The sequence below is a fragment of the Rhyacophila brunnea genome, unplaced genomic scaffold (assembly GCF_057557595.1).
Source record: "Rhyacophila brunnea isolate RB1 unplaced genomic scaffold, BYU_Rbru_1.0 scaffold_3, whole genome shotgun sequence".
NCBI lineage: Eukaryota > Metazoa > Arthropoda > Insecta > Trichoptera > Rhyacophilidae > Rhyacophila > Rhyacophila brunnea.
Genome location: NW_028232965.1, coordinates 52,357,499 through 52,378,103, shown reverse-complemented (window position 1 = coordinate 52,378,103; position 20,605 = coordinate 52,357,499). Strand labels below are relative to the sequence as shown.

Here is a 20,605-nt window from a genome sequence, read left to right as displayed (position 1 = left end):
AACATACCAATACATATTAAAAAATTTGTTGATGAAAAACTTAGTTCAAACCAATGTTCCATATAAAGATGGAACCTTTTATGATGTCCTTATCAAAATTGATACAAAAACCTTCCAAACTCCGTAAATTCTTACTCCGTTTGTATGAAAATTAAGAGACCGGAAGTCTTTTTTGCTTCATATCCATATATTTAGACTCCATTTCTAGAGAAGGTTTTCCTCAATATCTTTGATTCAAACCCACATCAATCGCTTTTTAGGTAGGAACATTACAAATATTAAGCTCCCAACCCAAGATACTAACCATACAGATATTTCCAAAGAATTGTGTATTTAGCTCTTAAAGGAATTATTGCCTATAAGAGGATTAGTATTTTTATATGCCACTTGAAAACTACTATTAAGAAAGGAAAAGTGCTCAAAATGATAATACGATGGGACGGGTTTGTAATTTAGCGGGTAATGCTGTTTACTATCTCTTCAACTGTCGAGCAAGAATCATACTTTTACTTTCTTCTATATTATATTCACCATTATAATACTGCTTACATAAAACATCCTTTTTTCTTTATTGGCTTTAAATACGAATCTTGACTGTTTCCCAAGGAAGTTTCTTAACAGTTCGTTTTGTTGGTCATTTGCTCAAGTCCTTTGGATCTAAACACGGATTAAAAAAAAAATATGAATTTATTCCAGATGCTGAATTCCAACCCCAGATTGACGAGGACATGCTAATATTACACTGCAACGATTGTAATATTTGCAACTAACAAAACCTAAAAAATAGTACTTTACACTGTACTTGAAAACTTTAATAGCTCCAGGTAATCTTAATTCAATACACTGATGCATATCGTCATAGAGTCGTATTCTTCAATTGCAGTTTTCCCCAGATGATTGCAAAATTTCAAAGTAGCACACAGTTTCTTTTTCCGACAGACGTTTTAAATGTAATTGTTGTTCAAAATAAAGTAAATCTATCTCTGCTGCTATTAAACCATGAAGTAAACTTATGTGATTGAATACAATTTTCTTTCCATTAATTGGAATTATTTTTAGGTGCAATAAAACAAAAAAACCACTGCCCAATGTAGTAATACAGCCATGAGAGTGATATGATGAATAACCTTGGTCTCCTGCTCCAAGTCAGCAGCCTTGATCCAAATGCGGACACTAGTGGGGACGTGGCGAGCGGCCTGCGCGATGACAGCGCGCGCGGTATCCCGCGGTTGTAGGCGCGCCGCCTCCAGCCACAGCTCCTCACTGCTCGGGTTCACTTCGCACCCTTTCATTATCAGATTCCTCGCCGACTGCACCTTGCCTATTAATATCATTACATCATTAATACAACATAGCAATTTCAACATCACGTAAGTATTTATTTATGCCAAATGGAAAACACTGTTTTATAAGCCAATTTTATTGTAATGTGAAATTTTTCAGGAATGCAGTAATAAACGTAATTTAAACATACATATAGTTAAAAGAAAATGTATGTTACCTGTTACTTCTTCAAGTCTAGCGCTGGCAATCCAAGCGGGGGGATGATTCGGATTTGTTTCCCGCACCGATTTGAGCAGAAGCCTCGCCTTTTTAATGTCATTTATGTCTGCACCGTACGTCGGGATCATCGACTGTAGATCTGTCAAGTATCCTTTAGGATCGACAACTGTTTGCCCCGTCACTGAATCGGATACCTACAATAATTGAAAGACGACTTCTGTTAATATTTGACATTTTGTAGGTAGTTATATTGATATGTCAACAATTATAATATTAGGTAGAGTATATGCTTCATAACTTTGCACTCCGGCCCTAGGATGAAAATGATGTAATATATTCTTAAAATATTTTTTTCACATATATCGTCACCGTTTTAGCAAAACCATCTATGTGTCACTTTTATCAAAAATGACTTTTAAATACCAAGTCATTCCTTATTTTTTTCTCTATAGGCCAGTAAAATGATCTATGTGTTGGGTCAACTCGCTCCGAAGTTATTTAAAAAAATAAAAAACAGCTATGTGTAAGGTTCAAAAACCACGGTTCACAAAAACAACTATGTGTATATTATAGTAACATAAATAAGTAAGATGGTATTTTGATATCGAGAGTGTAATGTTTTTTTACAGTTTGGCTACACATTGTTTGTTTCTATGTTATATGCTATGCATTATGGTCTTGCACGACGGTTTGAAAGATGCTTTCTCAAAAAGAGAGACAGGAAATATTCAATAATTTCTGGAAGATGCCTACATGGTCAATAGGGTATAGGCGAGAATTAATTTAAAAGTTGGTTAAACAACTACAAACGTCTCGATGACAGTGGCCAATTGAAAGCAACAATGACAGGTTATAAGAATCTGACTGAAGATAAATAATTGGTAGTGCAACCAAAAATCAAAACGGAGAGATTTGTGGAAAAATGTTACATTATGGTTGGATCTAATTCCAAAGTTCCCAGCCATTATTGCAGAGAAAATACCTCCAGGGTGTATGTGGAATCGTGTTTCCGATCCAAAATACAAATGAATGATGAATATAAAAAATGGTCTCTGGAAAATGGTCATAAAGCAGCAGAATATACTTCAGTATATTTACCACCAAAAAATCAGTATCCACCAACCACGTAAAGATCAGTGAGCCATCACTGCCATCTGCTGTAGTTATAAAATTAAGAATGTTTCAGAAATGGAATACAATAGCCACATTATTAAAAAAAAAAGATGGTAGAAGACCAAAAATGAAATGAAGAGAGTACCAGAAGTATTACTGGATGGTTAGTAATCACAATGAATCTCCAAAGTGTGCTGCTATGTCCAAAACACAGGCACAAATGTATTATAAACAAAAGCTGCAACTACACAATTTCACCATATACATTCTTCATAATGTATCTTCTAATGAATTTGTCTCATCTCATCGAAAGCAGGACAATACAATGAAATAATTCTAATATCGGATGGGTGTGGATATTAAAACCGAAATAAATTATTCGCTACTGCTCTAAGTTATATCTTTAGAGAGAAAAAACATCGAGATTCAACAGCTTTTTCTGGAAAATGGCCACACCATGATAGAGGCCGATAGTGCACATGCCACCTAAGAAAAGTATTTTAAGCCTCCAATATATTCACCATCTGATTATATAGCACGTATGCGGCTAGCAAGACCAAAACAACCTTATAAAATTAATGTCATTGATTTTTAATTTTTAAGAATTATGGATAAGATTAAATCTGGATTAAGTTCAATCAGACCAGGAAAACGAATCGGAGATCCTGTTGTATATGATATTAAAATGTTACAGTATCTACCAGATGGAACAATCTTTTACAAACTCAACTTTATCAGTGCAACCGTTTGACCGCCTTTATAATATATAATGAATCATTGCCAATATCGCAGTCGAAATACATACATCTTCAGGAATTAAAAAGTGTAATAGAGAAAGATCACCACTATTTCTACGATAACCTAACATTTAAACCTGCTAATAGAAAGTAAACGAACTTATAAATATAATATCATCTCACTATTGCATAAATAATTATTAATAAAATGATATTGCAATTTATCACTAACGCACTATGTATATTTCAACTATTATTTATGTAACAGTTTTTCATGAATTTATTATTATTCACATTTTGATGAATAAATTAAACTATGTGTATTTACAAAACGGTCAAAACAACTTATGTGACATCACAAACTGTATTTTTATTATTTTTGTATTAAAAATAAAAGATTTTTGTAAACAAAATAATAATCTAAGACCATTTTCTGATTATAATAAAGCATTCTTCATAATTTTAATGTTTAAATGTAACATTATTTTTTTATTCAGTTTTATCCTTCTCCTGCACAATTTGAGAAAGTGCACATAGATGGTTTTGCTAAAACGGTGACGATATTATCTATTTATTTATTGATTACTTCATATTAATACAAGTGAATATCATTTGATCTAATTGTATGCGGGATAATCTGACAAAGAGGCGTATCAGTGTAGTAAAAAGTGAAAAAAAGTGCAAAGTGTATAAAACGTATATATACTTTAACTTTAATATTATCTTCTTCTTCTTGCTATCGTCTATCCTTCGGCCTGAGGCCCCGATTAAATTAAATACATTCTAATGATAATTGTGACAAATTCGAACGGCGTAACATAAAGCTTCCCAACAAAAACCTACTTGAATCTGCAATTCGACCTCCTGACGATATATGTATTTATGTATTGGCGGCTCTCGTGGTGCAGTGCGTAATGCGCTGGCTTTCCATCCCGGAGTTCTGGGTTCGATTCCCGGTGAGGTCAAAATATATTTACATAATCAAATATGTAAATTCCTCAAGCCTGGGAGTTTTACCACTATTATTGGGCTTCACGGCTTGTTGTGGTGTTTAATAAAGAAACAAATAATAATAATAAAAAAAATAATCATTTTATACCTGTGATAACTTGACATTCATCAAAGTGTTTCTCGCTTGTCCAATTTTACGTAGATCCATATCCCCTACAAAAAAAATACACATTAGATATTTGCATTTGCATAATTTGGTTGATCCCATTGTTTCGAGCTTCAAATGGATATAAAGTACTTCTTCAACATCTCCGATGTTTAATAATCACCTGTAGGCGTGAGCATTCCAGGAGTTAGAACTCCTGGGTTCATCGAAGCCAGTCCAGAAGCAGGATCGATCGAAGCGGAAGAGTCGCCGCCGAGGTTCCTTGAGAGCACACTATCGGGGAGCGGAGTGAACTTTTCGGCGCGCGGATTGCGCTGCTTTCTGTTTCGAGCATCGCCCACCTCTGGAATGGACGCCCACTCGTCCTCTGACACAGAGACCAGCTCTCGCTTCAAATCCGAAAATTGCTGCTGTATTTTGGGTCTGTAATACAATATATTTTCATTATTATGTGGATTGAATCATTAACCCGGCCGCCGCGTCAGTTTCAATATGAAAGGGGCTCTCTCTGCGGTACCATTTTTCTAAATGCTATGCTTCGCTATATTATGATAAATACGGCAATTAAAAATAGCTGGTATTACTGTTATCATGCCTAGATACATAAGGTTCGAAGTGCCACACTAAAAAATAGAATCGATTGTTGAATTTAGCTGTGAATACTTGAATAAAATCGTCCATAGTCCCTTGTATCAAAAAAAATACGCAGCCATGTTTGTGACGTAAAAACGCGTCATTGAGATTGTGCGCCTATGAAAAGAAATAAATCACTGACACTAATTTTATTTTAGTCATGTTAGAAACACTTAAAAATGCCGTTAAAAATATTGAAAATAATAGCTTTTATTGTGTCGCATATTATTACAAGTTTTATGGGTCGCGTAAAGTTGAGTCCACAGTGGTTGAAATATTGTAATAATTTCTTATGTTCTTTTTTTAGTGTAATTTGGATTTTTACTAGATTAAACTTTTCAGTTTTATTGAGCATTGTGTTATGTTAGTGATTGTCGTTTTATGTTTTATAAAAAAAAACAATATTTATTTTGTAAAATCTGCTGCGTGCTTGTAAAAGTGCTATAAAAACATTTATTGCGTGAGGTTTTAAAATTTTATAAACATTAAATTGCATACAAAGATAATATGTAATATAGTTGAAAAGTCAATATTCCATGATTTACATTTTATATTATGTTGTATACCCGTGTGATTTTTTTTATACTTACGTTTATTTATACGTTTTATATATTCCTTCATAGTAGTTCGTAATTTATTGGTAAAACTCGCAATCGTCCTAACTAAAATATAATAATATATTATATTTTTTCATTCCGTGTGGACGTATCTTTACGACATATTTACGACTTTCAATAATGAGCTCGATTTATGACTTTCAAACAATTGGGGTGACACATGACGACATGACCATGAGTAATAAAAATAAATGACATAATCCAGAACACAAGTTCAAGTACATATTTATAAATATTTTGACGACACAGGTTCGGTTTTTTGGTTGTATTTTATTCCCGCAAACATGGTGTTGTAAAGATCGCGGTGAATATTCAACTTGACACGATAAATCACTCGGCGCACACTCAACTCGAATGAAAATATTTTGTATACCTAGTGCGCAGGCGCTGAAAAATACCGCGTAGATTTGAACTGATGCAATCGTACCGGTGAATCTCAATAGATCGAGAGGGTTCGAAAGATCGATGTTTATGAAATTAAAACAACATATTTTTGACAAAGTTATATAGGTGGAAGTAGGCGGATGGATCGGGCTATTTTTTAATAAAATTCTCAATGCCGCATGAAAAATATTTCTTGCGTTATCCACAGGTCAAGGTTTGCGTATCTGACTGCTATACGGTCGCCCATGTGTTACGTACTAGCTGTATCCTACTGGAATACGGTCGCCGGGAAAGGGTTAAGAGCATACATCAGTGAAACGGCAAATAATTTTCGACAATAGGTGGAATGAAATTTCGCATTCGATGCCAATCGGAGAGCGATAGTCGAGCTGTGAGCACATCAATTTGTTTTGTGACGGTGTCGGAGGAATATATTCTTAAATCGGGTAAAGATGACTAAAAAACGTTACGCATTTACTAGAGAAAGAAAACATGTCAATGAATATATTATTACTAATATAACAATCAACATAACATTAAATGGACGCATGTTGAATTTTTATAACAAATTATGTTTTGTTCCACACGCGTCGTTTGCACAATCTGCGCGTCGCGTAGTCACAATCTTTTTAGACCGTGCCTCAGCTGAAGTATAGCCTTAAAATAAATCATTATGGTATATACGCCAAAAGAAATCAGATAGCTAAGTCAGACATACTGTCCCTGTATTTTGATATATGTAACATTGTATCAATGTATCTTTAACATTTCGAGGGCTTAGTGTCAAACAACACTATCTACAAAAGTGCAACTTTACAGGAGAGCCAAAAATCGTTATTTTAGATTCTTGTAACTCAACAAGGGAAATGTTTATTTAAAACCTAATGTTAATATTTTATATTTTATTGTGTATTGTACATCTATCTTGCTTATGATGATGTTAAAATTTATAGGGATAGTTTTAAAAAAATATGAAAACAAGGGTAACTTATGTAGTTAGCGTTAAACTTTACTGACGATTTAATAAGAAATTAGAAAAGATTGACATAACGTTGTTTGACTATCATGTAACCATAAATGTAAAATAACGTTATCTCAAAAAAAAAAAACCACTTTTTTGTAGATAACGTTGTCCGACTTTAAGCACTCGATTTATGTAATATCAATAAATTAGTCAATCACGTAGGTTAACTATGAATACAGAACACTGTGCTTTAATAACACATCAATAGCACTACAAATCTAAAATATACTTAAACTGTTAAAATAAAATGCCAATGACGCTTGCAAAATTTTACAATGTATTGACAAATGTTGATATTAGATACCACATGGTACTCTGTTAAATTACATTGTCCACTTCATGAGAGAAATATTATTGCTGGACATGTATATTCAAGCTATATGTGCCATCCAAATTCGGATTGAGTATAATGGGATTATTAGCAAACAACATCAGCCGTTCTAACAAGAAAAACATGTCTCATGTTCTTTCTCTCTTCCACTTGGGTGTTGTAATAAGAATTATATACCAATGTTTTTCTCACTGAACTTAGATCGTCGATATCGGCCCCTAAAAAGTTAGCCGCGTATCTTAGGGACTTACGAGCCTATGTATGGTTGTGCATCACGCTCTTAATGTTTAATAAAATCAATTTTTATCATTGTTGATTCTGGTCCTTGATTGAGGTGTGACGGTTTGGAAAACTAAAAGTTCACAATACCCTGGAAATACATACTCACACCGCAAAGTTACAGATATCAGTCTCTATGTGCTATACCTATCAAAGGTTTTGCAGAATCAACTATATAAACAGTTTTTTTTATCAAATGAATAATTAACAAAATTTAAGAATGTAACATTCTTTTCTTGAACATGCATAATTTGGAAACACCTCAGAGAAATATACAACCACTAAAAAAATCTTTTTGAAAAAAATATGATGCCCAGCGAGATTCGAACCAGCACCCCTGAGTAGAGAACAAGGGCGTAGGTTCGAATCCCACTGGATGTTGACTTTCTTTCAAAAAGATTTTTTACAGTGGTTATAGATATATTTCTCCGAGTTATGTATATTCAAATAAGTTTTTCCAAGACTACAATATTATTGATATTATAATGTGATAAATATAATATTATTGTTGCACAATTAACTTTGTTTGAGGATTAAAAATTAACAGACAATAAAAGAAGACAGAAAAATCAGATATATAAATGGTGTTAATCTAACGCCGCAGAAACTAAAATCTGACGAACCGGTTGGTGATGGAACTCATAAACTGGCCAGTGACTGATACCTCGCACACGGCAATCTCATAACCTCAAACTGTCAAACCCATTGTCTTTCTTATATCCTTCTAAGCTTTTTCTTTTCAAGCGGCATTCTGGCAGCCTGTAATTATACGGGCAGGAGTATTTCTCAACATCTGCCACATATTTAAAATTAAAAATCGTTTCGCCCATCTGAAAATTTTGACGTCTTGACTTGTTATTGCTTGTTTATTTCAGTTTAGTGCTACCAATTTTGGTAAAAAAAATATGATTTTTCATCGAATCTACTGATATTGGTATCACTGTTTAATGGGTGACTGGCAACTGAGAGACTGGGAGACTAGCATGTCGTGTCTCCTCGGTTTCAGTTGCGGACAATTTCAAACTGAGAGATTCCAGTCTTGCAGTCAGCGAGCCGCCATTGAAATGCATTAGCTAGATACTGGAGTTTCAATCTCGTCTTTTTTGAGTATTCACGTGAGCGGATGGCCTAATTGTAAAAATTCAGATTTGTCTTTTCAATATGTGTATGATCTGGAGTGAAAACTTTGAATGGATTGGGAATATATTTAACCATGCCTTCTAAAAAAGATTGTCAACTTAGCCCCACCTTGTACAGGCCTATATGATCCAATTGGAAGTAAACATTGTAATATTCCTTTATTAAGGCTTAGGGTTCAAGAACCATAGTTGAATTTGGTTAGAAATAAGCAATGATTTAATTTCACCTTTCTTGACGATATCTTTCCAAGTCTTCTTTTAGACGTTTTTCTCGGTATTCTTTGCGTTTCTCGTCCATCCGCTTATCAATAGCTTCATATATAGCATCTGCCTCTGCATCGTCTTTGTCATACGGATCCTGTCAAGCAAAACAATTTAATTGAAGATTTGCAATTATGAAACTTTTGACAAATAAAATAAACAGAAATCGACACCGTTTTTCTCAGATATGTATGTAAACTTTGTTAAGAAAATGGGAACAGATTTTAACATTAGATTATAGTACGTAGTATATTTTATGGTGTAATGGTGTTTGTCAATGCAAAGGTTAATTATTACTAAAGACATCCTTGTGAAGTAGCCAAGATCCACGTCTGTTTCTAGAACAAAAGAGGATTTAATTGAATTTTAATAACTAACTACTTAATTCTATCTGAATCTCCAAAGCCTACCTCCAACCTTCGCCACTGGTATTTGGCATAGTTTTCATTGTAGATCAATTGTTAACAACCATCCAAACCATCATAAATAATTTGATTAGCAAACCTTGGAAAAGAGGGAACCACTGTATCCTGAGAACTCATCGTAGTTGGAGTCATTCAAATCTTCATCATCTTCTTCCTCATCATTTTTCTTCCGCTTGGTGGGAGGTGGAGCGTGTCTATCGTCACTGCAATACAATCATTGGTAAATTGGTATATTCCACAAAAGGTTAAGTAGTGAAGTTGGTGCTGGACATCTAGTGGCAGATTATAACACCAATTAAATACAATCTACTGAAAAATTACCCATGAAAGTTTTAATTAATCAAAATGAAACTAAATAGAAAATAGTTAAAATATAAATATTTTTTTAATTCAAAGATTAATAATTTACAATGAAAAAATGAGAGAAAATAAAACAACTTCTCATTCAGTTCATGTTTGGAAATAATTATTTTTTTTATTACCTAAGTACTTAAATGTTTTTATACATATTATGATTTATTTTCTAGTTTTCCATACATTCCAGTAATCCAACAGTGCCTAAACTTATAGTGGAAAATTATTGAAATTCTACTGTATTTTGTAGTTTATGAAGATCTTTTTCACACCCTCCCTTTTCACAACCTAGGTGGAAGTTGAGTAGGTACATGGCCAACCGCAAAATCATGAAAAAAAATCTATTCAAATGTCGCTATATTGTGGTGTCTATACATTCGGTCCAAAGCAAACTCTTATAATTTCTATTCTTACATTTTTAATAGTTTGTACTAAAAAAGGTAAAGATTAATTTCATCGACTTCAAATAAAATCATCGAAATAAAAAGAAAAATATTTTTTAAACTTACGAAACATCATTTGCATCACGGGCAGGTCCAATATCCGACCGAGTAGTGAATCCTGTGGCTCTGAAAGTTTATAATATAATATTGTAGAATATAACTAGATAGCACTTCGCGCCATGTGCATCAGCATGCCAAACTTGCTGGTAAGGAAAATAGTTATAAATTAATTATGAACAGAAACTACATATCATTTTAGTTATGTAGTCTTACAAAAACTTTTTAATCGATATTGTTGGTGATTTATATTGCTGTTAAATGTGCAAGCGGCAATGACCATCAAGTTAAATAGTAACAATGTATTAATATAAGTAATAGTTTAAAATGTTCACGAATTTCAATAAAATGTTAGGTTAGTAGAAAATAATAATTTTAAATACTGTACCCTCTTCCAACACCAGCGACATAACCAAGCGGCGCTGGAATGCCAAGGAAATGCTTTTTGTTCCGATTAACAAATGCTTGCGGCGGAACCGCCATAGCAATTAGCAATGTGATAAAAATAAATATGAATTTTATATGAATACGAAAACCTATCAAGCTGTTGTCAAAAACAAGCCATCAACGACAACTACCATAGACAAATATAAAGTGACATCGAGGATAAAATAAAACAATCGTAGTGTCTATGCCTGTCTAAAGCCGCGTTGACACGGTCCAAGTACCATCCAAGTACACTTGGATCGAGTGCCATCCAAGTGACAGCTTCATACTATGTATTCCTATCCAAGTGCACTCCTATGAGACATCTTCATACTAAGTATTCCTATCCAAGCTACTTGGACCGCGTCCTACTCATCCAAGTTAACTTGGATAGGAATAAATAGTATGGAGCTGTCACTTGGATGAGACATCTTCATACTAATTATTCCTATCCAAGTCTACTTGGATCGTACTTGGACCGTGTCAACGCGGCTTAAACAACGGAAAATTTGCGTGACTGAATGCTAATAGCTCAAATAGACTCTATGACGATCCGTCAAATTATATATGCCGAAAAACCCGTTTCTTTTGTCGGCGTCCTGTGTCACAGAGTGTAAATACGATGTCAAAGACCGTCATATATATGTCAAACGATCTATGACAGCCTTCAATGTCATAGTTTTTCGGCTCAGTGTAAACACCTCGATAATTTTGTGTGACACTCGTTCCTTGTCTGTGACGTCTATGCCAAGCGTGTTGTCATATATTATTGTTTATGGGTGATAGATCGCACGGGAAGTGTTTTTTCTGTCTTTTATATCGAGCGTCATCTTGATAGTAGACATGGGTACACGGTAATTATTGTTATATAATCAGTAATGACATGGATAAAACTGATAAGAATTCGAAAAATCGTGGTGGAATCAACGGATGAATCTTGGAAACTAGTCCACTATTAATTGTGGGATTGCGCACAATTCGACTATGAAAACAGAGTTAAAATAAATGCTGCTTGAGTCGAAATAGTTCAGGATTTGGAACGCAATGTTATTGCCAATCGCTCACCGGCCGTTATTTTTCGCATACGGGTTTTTTTATAAGAGGTTCATGGGCTCAACCAGGGAACTCAGAAATAATGGGAACTGGGTGGCTTCGCAAGCAACCGATCTCGAGTAAGGTAAACTTATGCCGGCGCTCCATTGGCACGCAAGTCAGACGATTTACAGTCTTCGGACTTTTTTTTCGCGTGGAGCACCCCAGGTCTGCGGACTTTTTAATCCGCAGACCAGGCTCGTTGGATTTCAAACATGTTTGATATTTTACTCGCCGAGCCGCTGAAATTCGTACGTTCACCACGCTTTACCGTCACATTATTTATATCTATGCCGACGGACGACAGCGCCATATATTAGTCTATGAGCGCCATCATTATTTTACTGTCATTCAAAGTGTTCGGACATCGAAAACAACAATGGTAGATCTACGAGTGCATTCGAAAAGTTTCTTGGAAGATTTTATTAGTTGTTTTAAAGACAACCCGTCGTTGTGGAAGACGACAAGAATCGTGATGCCAAGTCCTTGGCGTATGCGGAACTTTTGGAAATATTAATCAAGGTGGACCCGCAGGCAACGGTCAACGATGTCAAAAAGAAAATACAGACATTGAGGTCGGGTTACAGAAAGGAGAGAAATAAAGTAAGGACATCATATCGAAGCGGAGCCGGCACAGACGCAGTATATCTACCCAAACTGTGGTACTATAAAAATTTGGAGTTCTTGAACGACCAAATGGAAGGTACGTGGGAATGCTTTAAAGCTATTTATTATACACGTGCAGATTATGAAATTGTCGTAGCTCTGAAAGTGACATCGCATTAGATTAGCTACTATTAAGCAATTAAAACATACAGCTATGAATCATTTCTAGTCACAATAAAATTACTTATTCTTTGCTGAGGTAGGTAATAAATAATAATAATATATAGGTACGAGGGAATGCTTTAAAGCTATTTATTATACACGTGCAGACTATGACATTGTCGTAGCTCTGAAAGTGACATCGCATTAGATTAGCAACTATTAAGCAATTAAAACATACAGCTATGAATCATTTCTAGTCACAATAAAATTACTTATTCTTTGCTGAGGTAGGTAAGAAATAATAATATATAGGTACGATCATGGCGGTGGAAGCGCGGCTTAAGCGTTGGCTTATTGAGTCGTGGTCGGGTCCCAGGTTCAAATCCTGGGTCTGACAAGTACACATTGAATTTCAATTTGTGTATGAGTCAGAGTATGGACCTAATATGTTGAGCAAGTGGCTGACATCCATTTCTCGTAAAAACAAAATCTGTCAATACAAACCTCCACTCCGTGGAGGTCCATATTATGATCGGACATGGTCGAAAGAAGAATAAAAGAAATGATCATGAAATCAAAAATCGCTCGAGTTAGGTTCCTTCAGAGACAATCAATAAATCGTCAATCATCAATCAAAATTAATGGTACAGTTTGGTTATGAGGAATACAGCGGAAAACACATTTTGAAAATACCTGATATACTGGATTACACCAATTATACCAATATAAATAATCATATCAATATTAACCGTATGAAGGAATGGGTACTTAGGGGAGAGATAATAAAAAACAAGTTTGAGTATTATGTTGTATTTTAACAATTTACATTTTATTTTACAGAATCGAGCTCAATATCCAGCATGGCGGACGATTTGGAAAACATGTCTCCTGATGAGAGTTACTCCAACTCGTTAAACAACGAAGATTGTATTGAGGTAAAACATTTTAACTAAACTGTTACATTGGTTTAATTTATCTATTGCTTATCATACTTTCTTGCCATGTGACAGCCCCGGTAGTATTAAAATATTTTTCAAAATCTCCTCGCGCTTTCTTAGCATTGGCAGTCGAGTTCCGATTAGTCGTTGCTTCCAAAGGCGCTAAGGTGTCCTGTAACCTCAGTCCGAGCTCTATTAAACCTGTCTCAGGATTTTCCCTATCAAGGTCATGAGAAGGAGTATAAGAATGTGTTGATTTGCGACGAAGAAAGTTGTGCAGCACACAGCAAGCTAATTCAACTGTATTGATATTTTCAATTTTCATGTTTATTGGAGCTTCTAGCAGCTAAAATGCCAAAAACATTTTCTATAATTCGCCTGGCTCTGCATGTCCGATAATTATATATTATTTTACTGTGATTTAATTGCCTTTGTGAATACGGCTTTAAGAAATCGTTACGTAATGCAAAGGCTTCATCGCCAATATAAACAAATGGCAGTGCATCAGAATTAGCAGTAGGTTTTTTTTGTGCAGGTATTTTTAATCTGCCTTCGTCTAAACGTTTGAAAAAAATAGATTTCTCAGTACGCCTCCATCAGAAATACGTCCATTTGTTCCAACATCAACATAAATAAATTCATAATTAGCATTTGCAATCGCCATCAAAACAATGCTGTGGAAATGTTTGTAATTATAAAAGTGGGAGCCGGCGCCTGCAGGTGGCACGATTGCAATGTGTTTCCCATCAACTGCGCCCAGGCAATTTGGAAATTGCCATTTACTATTAAATTCTTCTGCAATCGTCTCCATTTCTTCGTGCGTATCAGGGAACTGCAACAAAAAATAATCAATATTTTATTTACAGATAGAATATTCGCCTTCAACATCAACGTTGTCGACTACTCCAAGGTCGAATCTCAATAGAGCACCAGAACCCCATCGTTCAAACGAAAAAAATCGAATGATAGCGCCAACAAAGTGTTAGAATTAATCACCGACAAACTAAGCAAGACTGAAGATGAATTTGATGTTTTTGGCAAAATGATGGCCATGAAACTACGATCGATGTCACAGGGACAAAGATTGCTGGCCGAGAAGCTGATGCATGAAGTTGCCTTTATGGGACAAAGTGACAAAATAATGGCAGCAACTACTGTTCATACTCAACCAGTTTATCGTATATTAAGCAAAAATGTACAAAAGCCGGTATAATAAATTAATGTTTTTTGTGTGAATAAATATCTTGTAAAATATTTGTTTTTTTGTTTGTTTTTTATGCCTATAAACCTTAAGGCTTAAGCGATACAACAAATGGTAAGTATTTGAGTTATGTTGGCATACCTATATTATTATGTGGCCTCATTTAGAAATCAAATTCCATGCTTGCTTTTCGAAGAATATGACTAGTATTACAATACATTCAACAGGAATAATTAAGTAGCTTGCTTACAGCCTATATGGAGAGTCCTGGCTAGGTAAACAATTCTAACGGTCTATTGAATATTTAGCATGTCAACGATGGCCTTATTTGTGACTATATATATAGGTACCTATCTCAAATGCATCTTGTCTGTCATTCTTATGCTGTTGCCGTCTATGAGTTATATAGGTAAAACAATCCACTAAACGTTCACTTTATAAGACCAACCGACGTCTACTTGTTAATTATATATTTGTAAATTTGCCCAACTTTATTAGATGACATATAATATAATACACACCTTGAAATATTCTCCTTTCAAAACGTCAATAATGACTTGGCAAGTTTCGGGAATTATCTTGCCCAGAGTTTGTCTTCCAATCGCAGTTCTATAATGCAAGTCAGTGAACGTTCCGCCGGCAGTCAAAAATCGCAGGGTTGCACATAATCTATCATGAGGAGAAATAGCTTCCCTCATAATAGTATTTTTTTTTAATAAATGGGGAGACCAAATTATACAGTTCTGTGTATACATCCTCCGACATTCGCAAATAATTGCGGAAATCGCTCGGTTGCAAACGCAATTCTCATATTAAATTTGTGTGGGATAATGTCGTTCGTTTCCTTAACCATTGTTTCACCCAGTATTTGTGTACCCTTTGCTTCGTTATTAGATTATCTGCCACCCAATAACCCAAAAAACACAAAACGTCGGTATCATTTAACGCCATCACGATTTAACTGTCAAATTTACGTATATTATCTATGCTGTCAAAGTCGACGGTTTTACTCGTCAAATTAATAATATACCTCGTTTCGTTGAACGTCTGTTAGCCAGTAGCAGAATGTAGAAAAATCTGAAGACTTATTGTCCTCGGACTTTTGGCTCGCCAATGGAGCGCTGGCATTAAACCGCGTGTTCAGAAAACGTCACTCTAAACCAGTGTTGCCATGTCTACTGAAATTTCAGTAGATCTACTGATATTTTTTGATATTTTTGGCAATATACTGAATCTACTGATATTTTATGAAATCTACTGATATTTCTTCATTCTACAAAATTCCCATTATCCGGGAAAAAAACGAATCGTCTTTGTAAAAATTTTGACTTGGCAACACTGCTCTAAACTTGTGCGTCGGCCTGACAACTGCTCTCAGTGCTCTTGGTTTTATGTTCATTTAAAATTGAAAATGGAAATATGTTTAGTAAAAGGTTGTAGTAGCGATACAAATATGAAAAATAAAACAAATAGCGCAACTACATTCCACAAGAAAGCATATTGTTATTTTGAATATATATGTCAATATCTTAACATGCATTAAAATTTATTTTACGCATGGTATTTTGACGTTACGCACAAAAAATATTACATGTATTTGGAAAGTGGGACGCACACCATTGTATGCATTATAATACGTGTGTTTTGTTTGAATAACAGGGCCGCATTTCAGACAGGGAATATTAGATAATATTTATTATAATCAATTATAACTGTTTTCGTTTACCATAATGATTTATACAGTTGCATATGCAATATGCATAGGTAAATGTGCATTTATTTACTGTCAATATTCATTTCAATCATAAAATGAAGAGATAAACACACTAATTACATAGTACAAAGTTTAACGATTTCAAATATTTTGTGAATAATTAATGATATTATACTATTGACTTTCGGCATAACCGATTTCCACGGGACCAAGTACGGCGTACGACTTGGACTTGGAACTCATCATCAGGGATGGAAGGTCAGTGCCTTACGCACTGCACCACGAGAGCCGCTGATTATGAATTTAAAAAAACAAACACATGACTAGCTATTTTATTCCAAATTTTAAAACTACGTCGACATACCTAATCTCCATCGGCAATTTGACATAGCCATGATCTTTTTATCATTCCAAATAGGTACCTTGTTTTGGATACCCATCTCGATTGAATAAATCGTGTATAATATTTTCTTATTTATGTCTGTACCGTCGTTTTTCATTTTTGTTTACGAAAAATGAATAGCGTGTAAATAGATCTAGAGCTGCTTCCAACCCTGTTTATACTGAAACCTGCTAACCGGGTAACTGAGGATATGTAAACTAACCGAAAACCGGGTAAAATTATTAGTAGGTATATGAACAACTAAAGAGACAAAAGGCGAAAATAGCGTGTGAAAGCTTTTTCATAAACGTCGCGTCGTAACAAATAATCAACAACTTAGTCTTAGGCATAAAGCCCACCAACGCGGCGCTTGTTGCGGTTTCTACGAGGTAGGCCCCCTCCCATCCGCGCATTACCCTTCATCTATGTAATAAGGGGCTCAAAGAGCACAAAATAATTATTATTATCAGCGTCTCTCATAACAAAGCAATAAAAATATTATTAAATATCTCGGGGCTTGTAATTAATATTCACGATGACATCATTTTACCAGCGAAATATCGGACACGCAATAACTAAACAAAGAGTTCACTGTTATTAAATAATGGCTTCTCGCCCGTCTATCGACGAGGCTTCCAGGAGCGCGATTTTGCTTGCCGTGTTCAATGAATGGACTACGTTGTATTTTCGTTAATTCGTATCGCTGAGAAGCCAAAAAACGATGAATCATGGGGCAACTGGGCACAATGCGTCGTCAAATCCAGTGTGCGCTGGCGTATTTGATTACATTGTATTCTCGATGATTCACATAGAATATGCGCAAGCGCCCCGCAAGTCCGCTTTAGTGGACTTTATGCCTTACGCTCAAGTAATAAAATCGCCTACCTAAATTACTTTATTACTTACTTACCTTTTAAATGGCTTACTTTTATTGTTAAGAATAAATAATAGCGCGGCGGTCTTTAAGGATTACGCGTGGCTCAGATATCCCACGGCAAATTTGGAGGGCGATTCATGAATTTAAACAACTGCATTGGGTTTTTTGCTTAATCCCCTAAATTGAGTAGGTACACGTCTTGATTTGCCCGTAAATAATAAAATTTTGTTTGTATAAAAATATATTGTAAATAAGCAACCTAACCGCTAACCGGATAGTAAGTAATTTTCCTCATGTTAATAATAATTGGAAGCCCTACATGGGTCCCATCATTTTTGTTTATTAGATTGATTTTTTCAACCCACACCATTAATAAAATGTGTATTTGATGGATGACAGTAAGTTAGGTATAAGACAAAAATGTATACTTTCTGTTAATATATTATTATAAATGCGATTAATGTTATACCTATTTAAAATTACCTGTTGTATGTCAATATTGCTGTACTTATCTTGTTATCACTTAATCTTATGCCAGCGCTCCATTGGCGAGCCAAAAGTCCGAGGACAATAAAGCCTCCCCCAAACCAAAGCGAATATTCGCGGCGAATATTCGCAGCGAATTATTCGCCAATCAAGCTCGTATTGGCTTACGGGACAGAGCACGCTTGCGCGACCGCCTTGCGTCTTGAGTGCGAATTTGCAGCGAATATTCGCTGCGATTTTCGGGAACTCTGTCGACAGCGAATTTATTCGCGGCGGACAATTTCGCCAAGGGAATTAGTAAAATCAAAATGGCGAAGACATTGAGCAGCTGATCGAGTTGGTCCGGAAATATCCAATCCTTTATAATTTCTCTGACAGTGACTACAAAACATGAGAAAGAAAGATAAGATATGGGATGAAATTGGCAGGGAAATTGTTGAAAATGGTATGAAGGTCGTCATAATAATATCTTTTATCTTTGTCTAACCAAAGTATGTAAAGTTTTTTGACAGGATGAATACGCTATTATAAATAAATAACTTTAATCTAAGGTCCCGATATTTAAAAAATACATATTATTAATTTGCGTCATGCACAGCCTTTAATAACAGAAACTTTATAACTTTGATTGTTAGGGCACTGACAGTTCTAACTTATTGCGATCGTTTGACGTTTTGGTTTCGACTTACGAGCAGTCATATCAATAATGTTATAATTAGGTATCATTTACAATACCTACTTCAATCATATTCGGTATCGGTCACGTAAATACCCATTTTATATTCGTTGATAATATTTTTTTAGGTTAGATAGGTAGTCTTTAAGATTATTTTTTTGCATCTAACATTATGCAGCATAGCATTTCTATTGTAGCTAAAGATATAATATACATATAGGTAGATAAGTAGGTACTCCATGTCGTCATTGTGGTATTTTGTAAGGTTTTAGACCAAAAACCTTACATACTACTTACTATCGGGTTATTTACAGTAGGACATAGGTACCTAGGTTGTTTGTTTTTTGATCTCAAGAGACCTCAATCACAAAAACGATATTATGTACCTATATACCTACTAGGTATATATTTCCTTCATTATGTATAGGTATATTGAGCTAATAAACTGGTTTTGCCCAGTGCCGACCGCGAACCAAGATAATATCTACATGTTCCATGTACCTACCTAACATAACCAATGTTTTCTGTTTCACATTAATTTGTATACCTACCTACAAACATTTTAAACTTAATTGAGATGTTCTTAAACTTCTGTTCATGTAATATTATGTAGGTAGGTATATCTTGGTCTGCATTAGGCAATAAGATTAATAATTTTATGTGCATGTAAATATAAAGGTCAGGTACCTCCTCTAAGTACATAATATTATATTATCATCATGGATACCTACCTGAATGATGTTGGAGATATACTAATGCTTTGTGATGAATTTAATTTTAGCAAAGATCTTCAACCTTTCAACGTAGGTACAAAGCACCAGAAGAAATTAAAAATGAAATCCCCGGCATTAACAGGAATAAAATAATATTTCATCATCAACATCAGTCGGGGTCATTCCACTGCTAGATGAAAGCCTCTTCTAGCTCCTTCTACTATTTTCGGTCTCTAGTTCTTCGCTGCTACATACTTTTATTGTACTTCACGTGAACAAAGAGATCAACTAAGTGAAGTGTCAATCAACAAAAGTGGCATTTGTGCACAATGTTAATGAATTTTCCAAAACATTAAGTGTGATAATATAATATACAAGGATGAATAAGGCGTGGGCGAGGGCCAAGGTCCATTTTATGATTCCTCTATTGATGTACCTATTTTTATTAAGAAAAATGTTTGCCGTAGAATGGGGTGAATACTGAATAGACCCTTTTTAAAATTTCTATTTTTCTGCTACACATTATTCGGACAAATATGAATGACTTAAAACCTGTTTCTATGGACATAATCATACTCTAAAATATTTTTCAACTACCATTTATTATCAAACAGCCAATTTTGTGTGATGTCTCTTTCTATCCAGCGTTGGGGTGATTATAGACATGGCGGGTGGATAGAATCGAATAATGGTAATTTCCTAATGTTAAAAATGTAATTAAGTACCTACTGTACATTACAAATTTATGTAGGTACATTTAAGTATGTAAATCAAAATCAAAAATATAAATTTAAATGTTATACAACACAGTATCATGTAAGTATTTAAAAAAACATATACTTACATAAACATCTATTTATCCAAGAATTATTTGATACTTGAATCTGTATTTTATATACCATATTCGATGGATGT

General features: G+C 34.7%; 1 protein-coding gene across 1 annotated transcript in view; it reads right to left on the bottom strand.

The window, feature by feature from the left end:
* Prp6 (pre-mRNA processing factor 6) overlaps positions 1-10,996 on the bottom strand; it is a 29,021-nt gene extending 18,025 nt beyond the window's left edge. The window contains exons 1-8 of the mRNA XM_085953369.1: positions 10,806-10,996; positions 10,427-10,486; positions 9,643-9,766; positions 9,105-9,235; positions 4,634-4,893; positions 4,453-4,517; positions 1,502-1,697; positions 1,128-1,321 (exon numbers count right to left, since the gene is read on the bottom strand). Of these exons, the coding sequence (XP_085809495.1) occupies positions 1,128-1,321; positions 1,502-1,697; positions 4,453-4,517; positions 4,634-4,893; positions 9,105-9,235; positions 9,643-9,766; positions 10,427-10,486; positions 10,806-10,900 (1,125 nt within the window). The 5' untranslated portion in view covers positions 10,901-10,996. The remainder of the gene's footprint in view (positions 1-1,127; positions 1,322-1,501; positions 1,698-4,452; positions 4,518-4,633; positions 4,894-9,104; positions 9,236-9,642; positions 9,767-10,426; positions 10,487-10,805) is intronic.
* Between the last annotated feature and the right edge of the window lie 9,609 nt (positions 10,997-20,605).